We start from the raw sequence: 15,000 nt of genomic DNA, 5'->3' as shown, positions 1-15,000 counted from the left end.
AGGTGTTACTGCCTCCTCACGTGCTCAGCCTCCCCCCTAGACCCTCCTCCTCCAGTGATGCTGCCCGCCGCACGCTGCACGTCTGTGCCCTTTAAAGCACGCACGCACGCACGCACGCACGCACGCACGCACGCACGCACGCACGCACGCACGCACGCACGCACGCACGCACACACACACACACACAACCACACACACACACACACACACACACACACACACACACACACACACACAAACAAACCGCTGATGATGCCGCTTCTGAGAAAGCCTTGTGGGGCCAATCTTGAATCGTGCTGCCCCCCCATTCAGGGTAATGTCCAGGGACGCCCCCTCCTCCCCTCCCCCCCCCCCCCCCCCCCCCCCCTCTCCCTCTCTACTCACCTCCCCCTTTCATCCGAGACCTTAAGTCTGTTCATTTTTACCTCCTGTCCAAATCAAAAGGCCAACGCAGGCTCTCTCATCTCACTCGGAGCTTGTCTTTGAATCTTGTCTGTTCAGCTCTGTTTTTCCCCCTTGCTGTTGCATTATCGTTTCGTGTATCTTCCACTGTACTCCCAGCTTTCCATTGGTCTCTCCTCATGAGGGCACGTTATCTGTGCCTACCTATGGAGAGTGAAAGCTTACTTGCATTAGAAGATCGACATGGTCATTACGATTTGATTCTTGAGCTTGCTTGTCGTCACTCATGGATCGGGCTCCACTCTCCATCTCTCTTTCTCCATCCCTCTCCCTCCCTCCCTCCCTCCCTCCCTCCCTCCCTCCCTCTCTCTCTCTCTCTCTCCCTCTCTCTCTCTCTCTCTCTCTCTCTCTCTCTCTCTCTCTCTCTCTCTCTCTCTCTCTTACTCCATCTCTCTCTCTCTCTCTCTCTCTCTCTCTAATTCATCATGCTCTAAGAGGTCTGTGCTGCTGGTGTTGGAGCTGGATTCAAAGTATGTCAGCTCGCCCTCAGCCCGGCGTTCAGCCCTGATCTCGTCAACCGCCTCCGAAAGAGGACATAGTGCTGTATGAAAGTCCAGGCCGACCGATTCTACACACACACACACACACACACACACACACACACACACACACACACACAGACACACACACACACAGACACAGACACAGACACACACACACACACACACACACACACACACACACACACACACACACACACACACACACAAACACACACAGACACAGACACACACACACACATGCCATCGCGCACACACACACACACACAACCACACACTCACACACGCATGGGATGTCGGCTACCCAGCCATTAAGCTAGCCAGTGGCTCTTACATGTTTATGTTGAAGTTTAACTGTGATTGCTTAATAACTGTGTAGCTTTCCATTCCAGTCATCGCTAGCTGCAGGCTGCCATTGTGTGAGGGTACAATACACTAACGCACTTATCTAATTTCCTGTGATGTATTTTAGCATTGATGTTAATCGCACTGAGGTATGAGTTGGCCTTTTCCTTTGTAACAAAGCACAACTCACAATGTGTTGAAAGTGGTCTTGAGTTTACCTCCCCAAACTCCTGTGCAGTTTGATTGCGTTGTCACGTTACGATACAATAAGAATGTAAGATATGTTCTAAAAGTTATTACCTAAAAACCCATGTTGCTCACGAGGATGTTAATGTTTCGATGACGTGTTGTGTCGCTGTGGGAGGAAGTGCTGGTCCTTCTACTGGGTGCGGCAAGCGGCCAGAGAGGTAGACACCTGCAGTGATTCAACGGAGCCACCAAAGCTGCTAATTGCCCTGGAATGATCCCCATGTCAACCTGTAATATAACGGGGGCATCCGGCAGCCGAGGTCTTAACCATGTTTCATCAGACAAACGGGGGCCTGGCTGGTGTCGAGAGCAGGAAGAAAACCGGGTCGTGATCCCCATGGGAGCTTGAACCTGTGTGTGTGTGTGTGTGGGTTAGGGAGAGGGGGGGGGGCTATTCGCAAGAGTTACTGGTAGCTATGGAAACAGGAACTTTGAGTTAGCACGACACAGATCTCGAGCACAGAATACAGCAGGAGTGTAAGGCAACAAAAACAACTTCATTCAGCTGCTATTTTTAGGTTTGGGTTAAGATGGGGTGGGGGGGGTTGGAGTCAGATCGAATATAGTCCGTTGCCTCAGTGTATTGCATTTTAATGAGCGAGGCCAACTGTGTGCAGAGAAAACAATGAACGTTCAGATGGGCACATTGTCGGCGAGGCAGATGAATGGCGACCGGGGGGACGCCTATTGATCGAAGGCTCCATTTGGGGGAATGGGCTTCACTTAGAGCTCCTCTGTTCCCCGGCGACAGCTCGCTATTAGGCTGCTCGAGAAGTTACATCAAAACAAGCTCAATCAGAACGCAGCCTTTCTACTCTGGCCGGGGCCCAGTCGTTTGTTGTTGAAGCCGATGACTTCCTATTAGTGCACATTCTGTCCCCATTTAGCTCAGCTGGGTTATAAATACCCAGTGGGACTCCTACATTAACACGGGGTTTTAGAGTTAAGAGCAATGGCCCTTCACAAATTACAGCTACGTCACTCTGACATTCATCTGACGAGTTATATTAAAATCAAGAACGCATTTCATATCCTTAGCTGATCCTCCATTTTTACAGCAGACGCATTGTATCGTTGCAGAGCAATGCAGAATAATCATATGGCATACCCCTTGATTTTTTGGTTCCAATGCAATAATTGCGTATCGAATGAAGATTAGCAGTAACGGACGCTGATCGCTCTTGTCAAGTTGTTACTTGGATTAATTGGTTTAATGGTTAATTGTGATATTTGAGACACTACTGATGATCTTTACAACTCATTAGCCAAAGCTGTCCCTTAACTGAACTCCCCAAGCCGACAAGTCTGTTTCTGAAAGTCACTTCGGGGACACATAGTGCTGTCGGCTGGGATTGGTTCCACGCTGCAGTTTTGCAGATGCAAGACGTCTTGTATTTTGACCTTTAAATAACCTTTGTAGAGAGGCTGTGATTCAGCATGACATGTTCTGTCAGACAGTCCTGCATTGACAGACCATTATAAAAATCATATCAAGGAGCTTTGCAAACATAAGTAATGATATGTAGGTGTCACTGCTGCTTGATATTTTGAGATCTCTGCAATACAACTGCATTAGTCATCACATTAATGTGCATTCGAACGCCAAATTCAGGGTCTCTCTCTCTCTCTCTCTCTCCCTCTCCCTCTCCCTCTCTCGCTCTCTCTCTCTCTCTCTCTCTCTCTCTCTCTCTCTCTCTCTCTCTCTCTCTCTCTCTCTCTCTCTCTCTCTCCCCCTCTCTCTCTCTCTCTCTCTCTCCCTCTCCCTCTCCCTCTCTCGCTCTCTCTCTCTCTCTCTCTCTCTCTCTCTCTCTCTCTCTCTCTCTCTCTCTCTCTCTCTCTCTCTCTCCCCCTCTCTCTCTCTCTCTCTCTCTCTCTCTCTCTATATCTCTCTCTCTCTCTCTCTCTCTCTCTCTCTCTCTCTCCCTCTCTCTCTCTCTCTCTCTCTCTCTCTCTCCCCCCCCTCCCTCCCCTGCAGATCTGCACCCCTGACCTGGTGGTGTTCCTGGCCTGCGCCAACCACCGCCTGAAGGAGCGCCTGGAGCGGCGGGCGGAGCTGCAGGGACGCCCCGACGACAACCCCAAGGCCACGGAGCGGCGCCTCACCAACTTCAAGCAGAACACCATCCCCCTGGTCAAGTACTTCCAGGAGAGGGGGCCCATCGCCACGGTAACCGCCTCCGGACCGGGAAGAAACAACAGAACCTGACTGTGTGTATTTATGCGCAAGGGCAGGGTCGTGTGTGTGTATCTGTGTGTGTGTGTGTGTGTGTGTGTGTGTGTGTGTGTGTGTGTGTGTGTGTGTGTGTGTGTGTGTGTGTGTGTGTGTGTGTGTTTGAGTATATTGGTGGGTAGGTGCGTGTGTGTGTGGGTGTGTCGGTGTGTTTGTGTGTGTTGGTGTGTGTGAGTGTGTTGGTGGGTGGGTGGGTGTGTGTGTGGGGGTAAATGTTTGTCTAAGTGTGTGTGTGTGGCTGTTTGTCTGCGTCTATTTCTGTACTTAGCGTATCAGTGTGCTTGAGCGTGTTTGTGTACACACAAACACAAACATCTCCCAGTGTAGTCAAGTACATTGTGTGTTCTTGGAGGTGTGGTTCATGCAGAACACACACAAAGCTAAACAAAAGTAAACACAGAGTCTCTGCCGCGGCTGCAGAGTGCTCAGACAGGAGCACGGCTGGTGGCTAACAGCTTCCCCACACCTCGAGCACAGTGAGGAGAGTGGCGACAGAGTGCTCGCTGCGCACTCGCGAGTGCTGAGTAGACTGGCTGAGCATGACGGCGCATCCGCTAGTAAGGTGTGAGTCCCCTGCCACCGTCCCAGCCGTCCCTCATCCAAGCCAAGAGGCTGCCCTTGTCGGCTCCTCTGATGTGTGCTTCCATGGATCTAGGTCAGTATCGAACGTGGCGCCACATCGCCAGTGAACAAAAAAAACGATTTACTTTTCAGACCACAAAGAAAATAGACTATTGTTTTTGCAACGGTCGGGGCGTCTCCCGAACGAGGATCTAAACCTGTTAAAGGGTAGACGTCCAAATAGCCTTGGGATGTGTCGCTGCAGTGTGCGAATGGCGCCGGGGGGGGGGGGGGGGGGGGGGGGCGGGGGGGGGGGGGGCGGGGGGGTCTCCATTCCCGTTGAATGTACCGCGTTGAATGTATTCCCGTTGAATGTACCGCGTCCTGCTGCCAGCAGAGAGCAGAGAAGCTAACACTTGCAAAGTAAACAACACATTAACGCAGAGTCCCTCCCACACGTCCCTCGGCACGCCACGACCGCCCTTATGGCCTTCTGTGCGGAACATGAGCGATAGATACGGAGCTGCTATGTTCCTTGCCGGTCACGGTCAACTTTTGACCACTTGGTTTTTCCCCCCACTTGGTGTTTCTGTTATTCGTCTGTTTGTTTTCTTCTGGGCTCTCGCGCCTTGCGTGCGTGTGCTGGGGAGAAAAACCGCCTCTTCTTGTCTCTCTCGCTCTCCGCTTTGGTCCCCTCTCCCGTGGACTTTCAAGATTGCTTGTTCGCTCACCTCTCTCACGTTCATCTTGTTAATCGCATCACTATGATGTTCCATTTCTGGTGTTCTAACCTGGTTTTTTTTAGGGCACCACACAGTACCCACAGCTTGTAGGCTTTGTGTTTTCATTTTTTTGGTTTGATAGCCAGGCTCAGAAATGACTTGACCTGCCTCTTTGTGACCGGTCTAGGTCAGTCATGAACAGGCTGATCTTTGACCCCTAGACCTGCTTCCTGCAGGGAATCCAACATGGTTTGTACCAGCTTCAATGGACTTTCTCCGTCTGGAAAATAGATAACGTGATCCAAGGAAGCGGTTGTTGAACCTCTGGAAGGTTTCTGACATGTAGATAAAGTAATTATATTCCCTTTACCCATCAAGGCTTTTACATCTTGGGCAGATCGCCTGCTTGGAAGCCTTAGTTTCACCTTCAATGGAGCGAATGAATGTACTTGTTGGCCATTTGAGGATTGTGCTGCTTCATTCCTCATCCGTTTAGAAACACTGACAGGAGATGTGACCTACTTCTGCCTGAGCATCTTCTGTTCTGCGCTGGCGGTAAAATAGTCTCCCTCTTGGCTCATGAATAATGGGGGTGGTTATGGCCGTGGTAACGGCCACGTGTTTGAGCATGAAGCATATCTATGTCAGACTGATATCTTTCATCTGATTCTACCAACTCTTGTGAGGCTGTGCCGGTGCCCAACGTCTTTAGCCTCATATGGCAGCGCCCTCAGATATCCAATATAAATGTCTCAACAACAGCTGTCGCAGTGGTCGTATCTGGCTCCAGCCATGCCTTAGCCAGAAACATTAGCTCACGTCTGTTGACGTGGAGCGTAATCTATCTGAAGGTTCCATGCATGAAGGCATTGGGCCATGATAAACACTGTGAGCCCATTCCTACCTCCCATTTCTGTTTTAGACTAATATAGTTATTTATAAACCATCGCAGGGTCTGGAGGACCCTTTTTCGATGACTACTGGGGTCTCAAAATAAGGAATAAAACCTGTAAGCTGATGTGCTCTCAGTTGTTCCTCTAACATGGCTGCTGGATCGTATGGCTTTCTAACAACGCTCTCAACGTGCCTTGCATGCTGCTGCTGCCGTGTCCATTTAGTTTGGTTTGTTTAGTTTGTTTTTATTTGACAGGGACAAATTACTTGGGCTGCTTGATTATGGAAAAAATCATAATCCCGATTATTTTGGTCAATGTTGAAATCACGATAATTCAAACGATAATTTTTTGAGTTTGAAAACATGATGTATTTATTCAGCAGGTCTCTCCCAAGAAACAATTTGTAACTGAGAACTTGGAAATTCGCTGACATTCACGCACATATACACAAACACCCCACTTAAGATCTTCCAGCCCACACTCACCTGTACTCCTATACGTGGCTACATATCAGCTTGAACTGAGCCTGTAGACTTGGCCCTGAGCCTCGGTGGACCCCAGGAGACCTCCACTCGACGGCCGTGTCCACCGTGTGTATCGAGAGCATCACAAGAGGTTTGGGATATCGACCAACAGGCGGCATGCCCTCCAACAAAAGCTGGTTTCGAGAAACACTGTTTTTTAAAGTGGAACTGAAACAACAAGTGGGTCGAAGTGGATAAACGCTCTGCGCTATGACATGATGGCTCAACCTTGCACCTTGTTTCACCGGGAGCTTTCCAGGTGCTTTTAGTACAATGTGTTAATAGTATTTTGGACATATTACATACTACTCTTACATACTATGCAGTATACTAATAGTGGAGATTCAGACGGAATCATGGAATGTAAGAAATATCGAAATGGTAAAAGATAGAAGTGGGGGTGTTACTGTATTTCCCTATAGCCCAAGGGGCCGTTCAAGATCAAGTTTGACAGGAATACATTACAATACTCGGCAACAAAGACCTGGCAGCTAGTTAATCTGATGGCGACAATAGTTTGCTCTTTATGGGCTGGATGGCAGCTTTATATTGTCTATAAATAAGATCGCTGTTACATCAAAGGCTACATCCCGACAGCTCTTAGACTTTATTGCAATCGGGAAGTTTTTATAAAATGAATACTTACCCCGCTATTCGTATTTATCTATTCATGGATGGAATCAAGCAAAGTAGAGCGCTTTTCTGTGAATGGCCTTGTTTTTGAAGGGTGCAATATAAATAAACTCCCTCTTCCTTCAGAGAAGGACCACATTAAATAGATGATGAGCAGCAGCTGGGATGAGTTGTTGGTGACCTGACCTGCTCTCACAGTGCTTGTGCGGCAGCCATGTATGTACTGCATGTACCGATGTGCGTACAGTGTGTGTGCGTGCATTAATTGTTTTTTTTATTTGTTTAGCAAAGTCGTATACAGTCGGCTAATTACTTTTTAAATTAAATTCTGCATCGCCTGGAACGTCCTTGGCTGGTGAACAGGTGGCACGTTTAATATACGTCTGCGTGTGATGTCTGCTACACCTATGACGAGGCTGCCGCCCACGCCGCTACACGGCACACCTCCCCCTGTGTCTCTCTGTGGCCTAACGACGCCCAGGTGATTACAATTACAATTCAGTGCATGGCTGCATCAACAGATCATTAGACAGCTAATGACGTCAATGAGGGCCAACGATGGGGGTGACGTCAGCGCTGCTGCTCGATAGAATCCCAGGCCCAGGCAGAACTTGAGCTTCCTTCAGATTCTATTTATTACGTTTCTTATACATTTAATTTGATTCAATCATTTAATTCAAGTTATTTTATTTGCCACTATTATTATTATTGCTGTTGTTATTTTATTTTCATGGTTCCGCTTCTATGTTCTGTGACTAAGACAACGTCACCTGTTCACACATACTATACTGATTGCATGAACAAACAAAACTAAAAGAAGGAAAGTAAAAAAAAAGCTTCCTTCACACAGAACCAATAATGGATCTCAGCCCTCGAACCCGGAATCATGGGCACCACTGCACACAGGACTCAAGGCCATTGGCTGAGTTACTCCTACGATTTATAGGGAATGTTTTAATTTTTTCTTTTTCCTCTGAGCAGAATGATGCTGCACCTTCTAAAATCTTTACAATCTGGCATTGCAGCCCCGAGATTAGGGTGAGAGATGTGCGCCTGTAGGGAAACAATTTCACCGTCGCTACTTTGGCCCTGAGGATTGTCTGTGCTGCTCGTCCTACAGAGCGAAGCCTTAACACAGCCTCTCACAGCCTTCAGCAGCCGGGGAGAGGAAAAGAGGGGAAGGCCAGACTAAGGGTGGCCTTTCCAAAGGATTTCAAAGAGGATTTTAGACATTGAAAGGAAACTGGAAAATGGTTCCTTCTGTCTCTCCCAGCCCTTCCGATCCAATTACATTTTATTTGTATAGCCTTTAATCACCATTACATTCTCAAAGGGCTAATGGGCAAATACAGTTAGAAATAAATCACTTTCTTCCCTTCTGACATCCAAACACGGATCCTCTACATGTCTGACGCGAATATAACAAATATCGACTCAGGAAGAACCATCGCATAGGAGCAACGCCATCTCCGGTGAAACACGGTTCATTGCCCTCGGTGGTTTGTGATGGGATCAAACCAGTGCTAAACAATGTGTTAGTAGTTAGTAGCATCACCTGCCGCTAACTCTTGCCTTGCCACGTATCTCTGCTTTTATTCAAGCATTTAACAACCTCACAGCACTCTGTGCACAGTGTGGGCTACACACATGGCAAAGCTACCTTGAAAAATAGAACGGATCACCTTTCAATGCCATCTGCACTATCCATGGCTTGGCCTGGTCCTTGCAATAGCAGACAATGGCTCCCAAAATAACGGCGTGATTCTGAGGGGCGGGAGTTCCTCAAACGTAGAGCGTAGTGGGTTGGATTCAAGCACGCTGAAGACATCTGAACCAGAAGAGACCCTCCCTTCATTCGTCAAGCCGTTACATCCATGACTGTGTCTGTGTGTGTGTGTGTGTGTTTGCGAGAGGAGGGATGGGGGAATTGTGACGTATCTAGAGATGGTATGAAATGTCAAATATAATGCAGGGAACAATTTAACCTTTAGCTGAGGGCAAGGTCTCCAGGATCATCCAATCATATCGGGCCACTGAAACGCGGAGGTGGGGGTGGTGGTGTTAACGTTGATGTGACACTTTTAATTAAATGGAGCTTTTCAATATGCCGTCAAAGGATCTTGCTTCCGAAACTTTGAATTCCTTTACAGCTCGTGCATATAGAACTAATTTCAAAATATTAAACACGACACGAGCTAAACTCCCCAATTTGGCAATTTCACAATCCAAATACCCAGGTGGGGTTAATTATAGGGGGTCCGACACGACTGTCAAATACACACTTTGGGGAATGAATAATGTGCTGCCTCTTTGATAACACCACAATTAAAATGGGCTATTGAAGCATTCCCAGACATAAGAGGCTTGGAGAAGGGCTTGATGTTAATAGCTGGGATCACAACCCAGGGGCAAGGTTTGCAGCATTCATTAAATACACGGCCTTTAACTTGGTCCTCCCAACAACCCACAGATCTGGCCAATCACACGTCTTCTATTTCATCCTTTGCATTTAACTGTAATTTATCTGTAGACCAGGAAAAAGCACGTTCTACAGGCTAAATAGCTGCTTATCCAATGAATGGTGTTTTATTTTACTGTTACTTTAAGATAGACAAATGGAGCAAAATAAAGCGAAGACACACATGCACATTATCCATCATACTTCCATTTTTTTATTTTTTTATTTAACCTTTATTTAACCAGGAAAGTCCACAATTATATCGAGAAATCAACCTCACAAAAGGAACCATTAGCTTCTTCCAGTGACATGAGATCAGGCTCTCCATGACAATGCCTGAATAGGAATACTTAGCAGGATAATGCCATGTGCTGACACATTGTATCATTGCACTCCTGCTGTGCTGTCCATTCCTCAAAACCCTGAAGAAACCAAATGTATTTTCTTCCCTAATTGGTTAGAAATATTCTACGGTTCCAGCGGGTCTTCTGACAAAACCCGATGAAAATGAAAGGCATCACCAGATGAAAGGCTTTCATTCCAAATGTCACATCTCATGATGGAAAGTCTTATCTGCCCTAGCCCTCTCTGTGAAAAGCTCAATTATTCATATTCGCTTACTTTTAAATGTCTTCCGTTGTCATCTTTAGTTTGCCATGTTTGTCCAATTGAATTAGTTTTTCTGAGTCACAGTACGTCAGACATTTAGATGCCAACACAGACGCAAAAACCACACACCCACACGCACATTCATGCACAGGCTATCCGCTCATTACGGGAGAAATGGAAAGTCTTATTCTGTGAAATAAAAATAGTTTGGTCCTGTTTGCCTCATACCAGCCTCTTTCAAAACAAACATGACCAAGCCGTTTTCCAAGGATCTGCTCGCTCATTTATTACTTCAACGTCAAATACTGGCCTTTTTAATATTTATGAACGGGAATAATATGAAGATTTCATGCATTTATGCACCCTATTTCTCATTCTTTCATTTTCCGTTGCTCAAACCAACTGGCCACTCCGAATATCCCCTCACACCTGCCACCGCGCATCAGGGACATAGTATACCGTGTGTAGTCTTTAGTCCTTTGTTTTAACATGTTTACGTTGTAGTAGGGATCTGGATCTTCAGTCGACTGTGTAACCATTTTTCATTCATTACAAAATTCCACCTTACTCCAATTCCATTACTTTGATATACATATGATATATATATATATATATATATATATATATATATATATATATATAATTATATAAAGTGTATATCAAATAAATAGGGAGTATCGTAAAAAGTTGTTTTAAGTTCCAGAGACAGTCGGGGGGGGGGTCCTCCTTCAGGTATGACGATGTTTATGAGTGAAGAAGTAATCCTTTTACCTCACTCAGGGAGGTACCCACCAACATGGCAGACAGTGGGGGCCTTTTCATAGCCTGTTGCCATAGTAACGGGTGGACGGGGGCTGCAGCAGTGGGTCTAGTGGTGGCAGCGGCAGTGTGGTTCGGACTACCCCCCCCCCGCCACACCCTCACTTGGCCAATTCACTCTTTGTTTTGGGACGAGCAATCAATGCCCTGTCTAACAGACGGAGAGAAAAGTGTTATCATCAAGACAATTATTGATTTGTCTCTTTTTAACCTTTACATCCCATAACCACGAATTTACCCCTGCCACTAGATCTTAAGTAAGCTTTAAACTGAATTAATTTGACTCTAAACAGGGATTACTTTCAATCTATACATTTCAGTAAAACATTACATAATATATAAATTGTTTTTTTCCTTTTTGGGTTAGTCTCCCCCTTCAATGTGTTTTGACAGAGAGTGGCAGCTGATAAATATTTCTTCTTTTCAGTTCGATGCTGATCGAGATGAGGAGGAGGTTTTCAGTGACATCAGCATGACTTTGGACAGCAAACTTTTCCCTTTCAAATCACGGGTAGCAGGTGAGTGTAAATGAATACAGTTGTTTACACAAATATACTGTATGCAAACACTTACATGCAAAATTAGGAGGTGAGCAAAAGAGTGATTGCATTTTGGTTATTTGGCATCAAGTATTGGCTGTGTCTATTTTAAAGTTGTATTTACTTAAAACATACTGACGAACGCGCAATAACTCCTCACACCTGCAACAGGGACATTGTATCAGGGCCCTCTTTAGTTCCTCGTTCTTCATGTTTGTGTTGGTGTGGGGATCAGTTTTTGTCCTTTGGCCTTTTTCTTCTGTGTTAAATTACGAACTTAATTCCGATTACATTACTTCACAGGATATTTATTAAAAGTGTAGATCAAATATTATTATGGGGTTATTATAAAAGTTGTCTGATAAATAATGTATATTTAATATATTCAAACAATTCTAGATTCATCGTTTTTAGCATTATAGTTAGCATTTCATAGTAGAAGCAGTGTCTCCATAAACCATCAGAGAGTCGTGTGTCCTCCTTCAGGTATGACATGCCTGTATGTGTTTGTGTGTGTGTGTGTGTGTGTGTGTGTGTGTGTGTGTGTGTGTGTGTGTGTGTGTGTGTGTGTGTGTCTGTGTGTGTGTGTGTGTGTGTGTGTGTGTGTGTGTGTGTGTGTGTGTGTGTGTGTGTGTGGTGTGTGTTTGCGTGAGTTTTCGTGACATGTGTTTGTGTGTTTATGTTTTGCATGAGAGATTTTATTAAAACCAGGGTTGAAGAAACGTTCAATATGAGAACCCCTTCGGTCCCAGACTGACTTTAAAGCAGCTCCAGGTGGCAACAGCAGATGTCAAGACATGTGGGTGGGAGGCAGACAGATAACTTGAATCAACATAAGGAAGGTTATCCTTTGAATTAAGGGGGATTTAAAGCAAAGAAATGCTGAAAGTGATCCAATTTTACGTTTAAGGGGATTTATATTACAAACTAATGATAAAATACATTATTGAAGAAGGGAAATGTGTCACTCGCAGTGTTGGCATATTATACCACTCCCTATTCTAGCTTCTTCATCTATATGTAACAAATAAATTAATATTTGTTCATGTTTATTAAAAATAGTTGGACATGTCTTCCTTGTGCCTTTGTTGCCCTAGCAACCAAAACACCAAAAGCAGGTTGAAATGTTTCTCTGGAAATCAAAATAGAACCAGTTGAAAGTCAAGTATTTATCGCAGAAGATGCTAAACAGCGCAAAAAAGTGGAGCGCTTCGCACTTATTTGCCAACACGTAATCTATTCAGTTTCAGCATTAAGTATAGAAGCTAAGTAGTAGTTCAGTTTAGCTACTAATCACATTATTTTCTGTTTTTGCCGAATGAAGAAGAAGATTCCTGTTCCTGTACTTTGATATTCCGAAGGTTTTTTATGCACTAAATAATTAAAAATGAATTGCAACACGACCATTTCCCGAGCCCTAAACATATATCTTTAGAAACTTGCGCAAAAATATTAATGTGGAATGTTTTGGGTAAGCAGCAATTATGTCTATTTAATGTTTGTTAATGAAGCAAGTTCTGCCGGCTATATCCACCGTTGATGCACAACATACAACATCTATTTTCAGTGCTTTATTATGAATATTAAATGTTTTATTTGTTTATGTAACTCTCTGCATGCTGAGCGCATAATACCATAATTTCTTAAACATAGCACAAAAGACTAACAGCCTTATACCACCCTAGTGTTTCTATCTAAAAACAGGATTTCAGCGCACCAATTCATTAGATACAGTTTTACCTAAGTAAGTAAATGATTGGAGCTGATTGAGCGCAACAGAGAGTAACAGTGAGCTGCGGAGAGCATTTGGCTGATGGCCTGCTAGCATTTGAATGCTGTTCATGCGCGCTCTTTAATGGAACATCACAACAGGGTGCACCATTAGCTCCCTTTGTTTGACCTTGGATGAACAGAGAAAATACATAAATACTGCAGAACAGAAAAAACCATGAAAAGAGGCTTGATTTTTTCGGTCTGTAAATCAAATAGAAATCCTCATACATAATATAATAATATTCAATCAAAGCTAGAGCAGGCAATTATTTTTAGAAGCCTTGAAATGCCGGACAGCGATCGATAAATCAAATGCTCTGACAAAAAAGAGAAAGAATCTGGTGTCTTTGTCTGTCAGGGGCCCTGTGATAATAAGCCCCGGCCTTTATAATCATTAGTCTCAGGCCGAGTTGAATGATTGCTTGAGTCCTACCTACCCAGCGACCCTTTTTCCATCTGTACACCATGTGAAGATCTGACGCGTGCTACTCTGCTGCTGTGGTTGTCTTTGGTCTCCAGGGCCCGGTGAACTGGATCTCAGCCTACTGGGCGAACCCAACAGTCTGCCAGATGCTCCTGGGGAGGTAAGACCGTCAGCTGCTGCTAGTCCTCAGGTAGGGACCCAGTGGATAAGGCACTGGAGCTTCTCCTACTTTGTACCGATGCTTTCATCCAATGCAATCTAAGCCCGTCAAAAAAATGCACACACGATGAGGATGTTTAGCCTGCATGTCCGTGCTGAATCTCCGTTATATTGGACCACCGATTTGAAACATGCACGCTACCTCTCTGACGCCAAGATTGAAATCTTGATGAAAGTTATGAGTTATACGAGTATGGAAGAAGGGTAAACTTAATATTATCGTGTGTGAGCCTTTTCCGTAGCCTTTTACACCGCACATGTAGCTCGACTCGACTCGACTCGACTCGACACGACTCGACACGGTAGCAGCACGGGTCGTTTTCCACCGCAAATAGTACCTCCTGGACGTGGGCGGGGTCGGCTGCGCGAAAGGGCCGTGACGTATTTTTGTCCGCGACGCAAACAACACCTACGCAACCCACACATGGACAGAACCCACATAACAACAATGGAGGACATCGATGCGATGGTATTCGTGTTCGTATTATTAGCTGGCATGTTGAAGAAGTTGAAGAAGTGGAATATGTTGGCTGCGGCGCTGCTATGGCTGTTACCAGCATGGTTGCCATGTCGCTCTCGTGACTTCGTCACACTCTCTGGCCAATCAGTGGCCGGCCGTCTGCCGACGACACCTTTTAGCATCGGCTCAGCCGCTTCGAACCTAGAGCGAGGCGGTACTAGAAAAAGCAGCCACTTCAGGTAACAGATACCATGTTTTCGTGGTCGAAACGCCAAAAATGCGAGCTGAGTCGAGTCGAGTCGAGGCAAGTCGAGCTGGTACCATGCAGTGGAAAAGCGGCATAACACTACAGTATAACCCCGATACTTTTATGTCAACCTCAATGTTTCTGGAAATGTTGTCCTTGATCTGAAGCCACACAAACTGTTTGATCAATTTTAAACAGTTATATAATTCACGCATTTAATAAGATGATAAAATATGCATCCAACCCTAATCTGTGCTACCATCCCTTAACGCGGTGGCTTAACACTTCAATCATATCGTGTTTCCCCTGCTCATGAAAAGGCTGTGACCT

At 45.4% G+C, this 15,000-nt stretch overlaps 1 protein-coding gene across 2 annotated transcripts in view; it reads left to right on the top strand.

The window, feature by feature from the left end:
* Positions 1–15,000, top strand: part of ak5 (adenylate kinase 5) — a 56,508-nt gene that overhangs the window by 15,134 nt on the left and 26,374 nt on the right. Inside the window, exons 6-8 of one of the 2 annotated variants that reach the window (XM_030364876.1) lie at positions 3,532–3,723; positions 11,436–11,526; positions 13,840–13,934. In XM_030364876.1, the coding sequence (XP_030220736.1) occupies positions 3,532–3,723; positions 11,436–11,526; positions 13,840–13,934 (378 nt within the window). The remainder of the gene's footprint in view (positions 1–3,531; positions 3,724–11,435; positions 11,527–13,839; positions 13,935–15,000) is intronic. The other variant, XM_030364877.1, reaches the window with a different exon arrangement.

This window comes from Gadus morhua, chromosome 8 (genome assembly GCF_902167405.1).
Source record: "Gadus morhua chromosome 8, gadMor3.0, whole genome shotgun sequence".
Lineage (NCBI taxonomy): Eukaryota > Metazoa > Chordata > Actinopteri > Gadiformes > Gadidae > Gadus > Gadus morhua.
The sequence above is the reverse complement of the archived record's forward strand: the minus strand, read 5'-3'. Positions and strand labels throughout refer to the sequence as shown.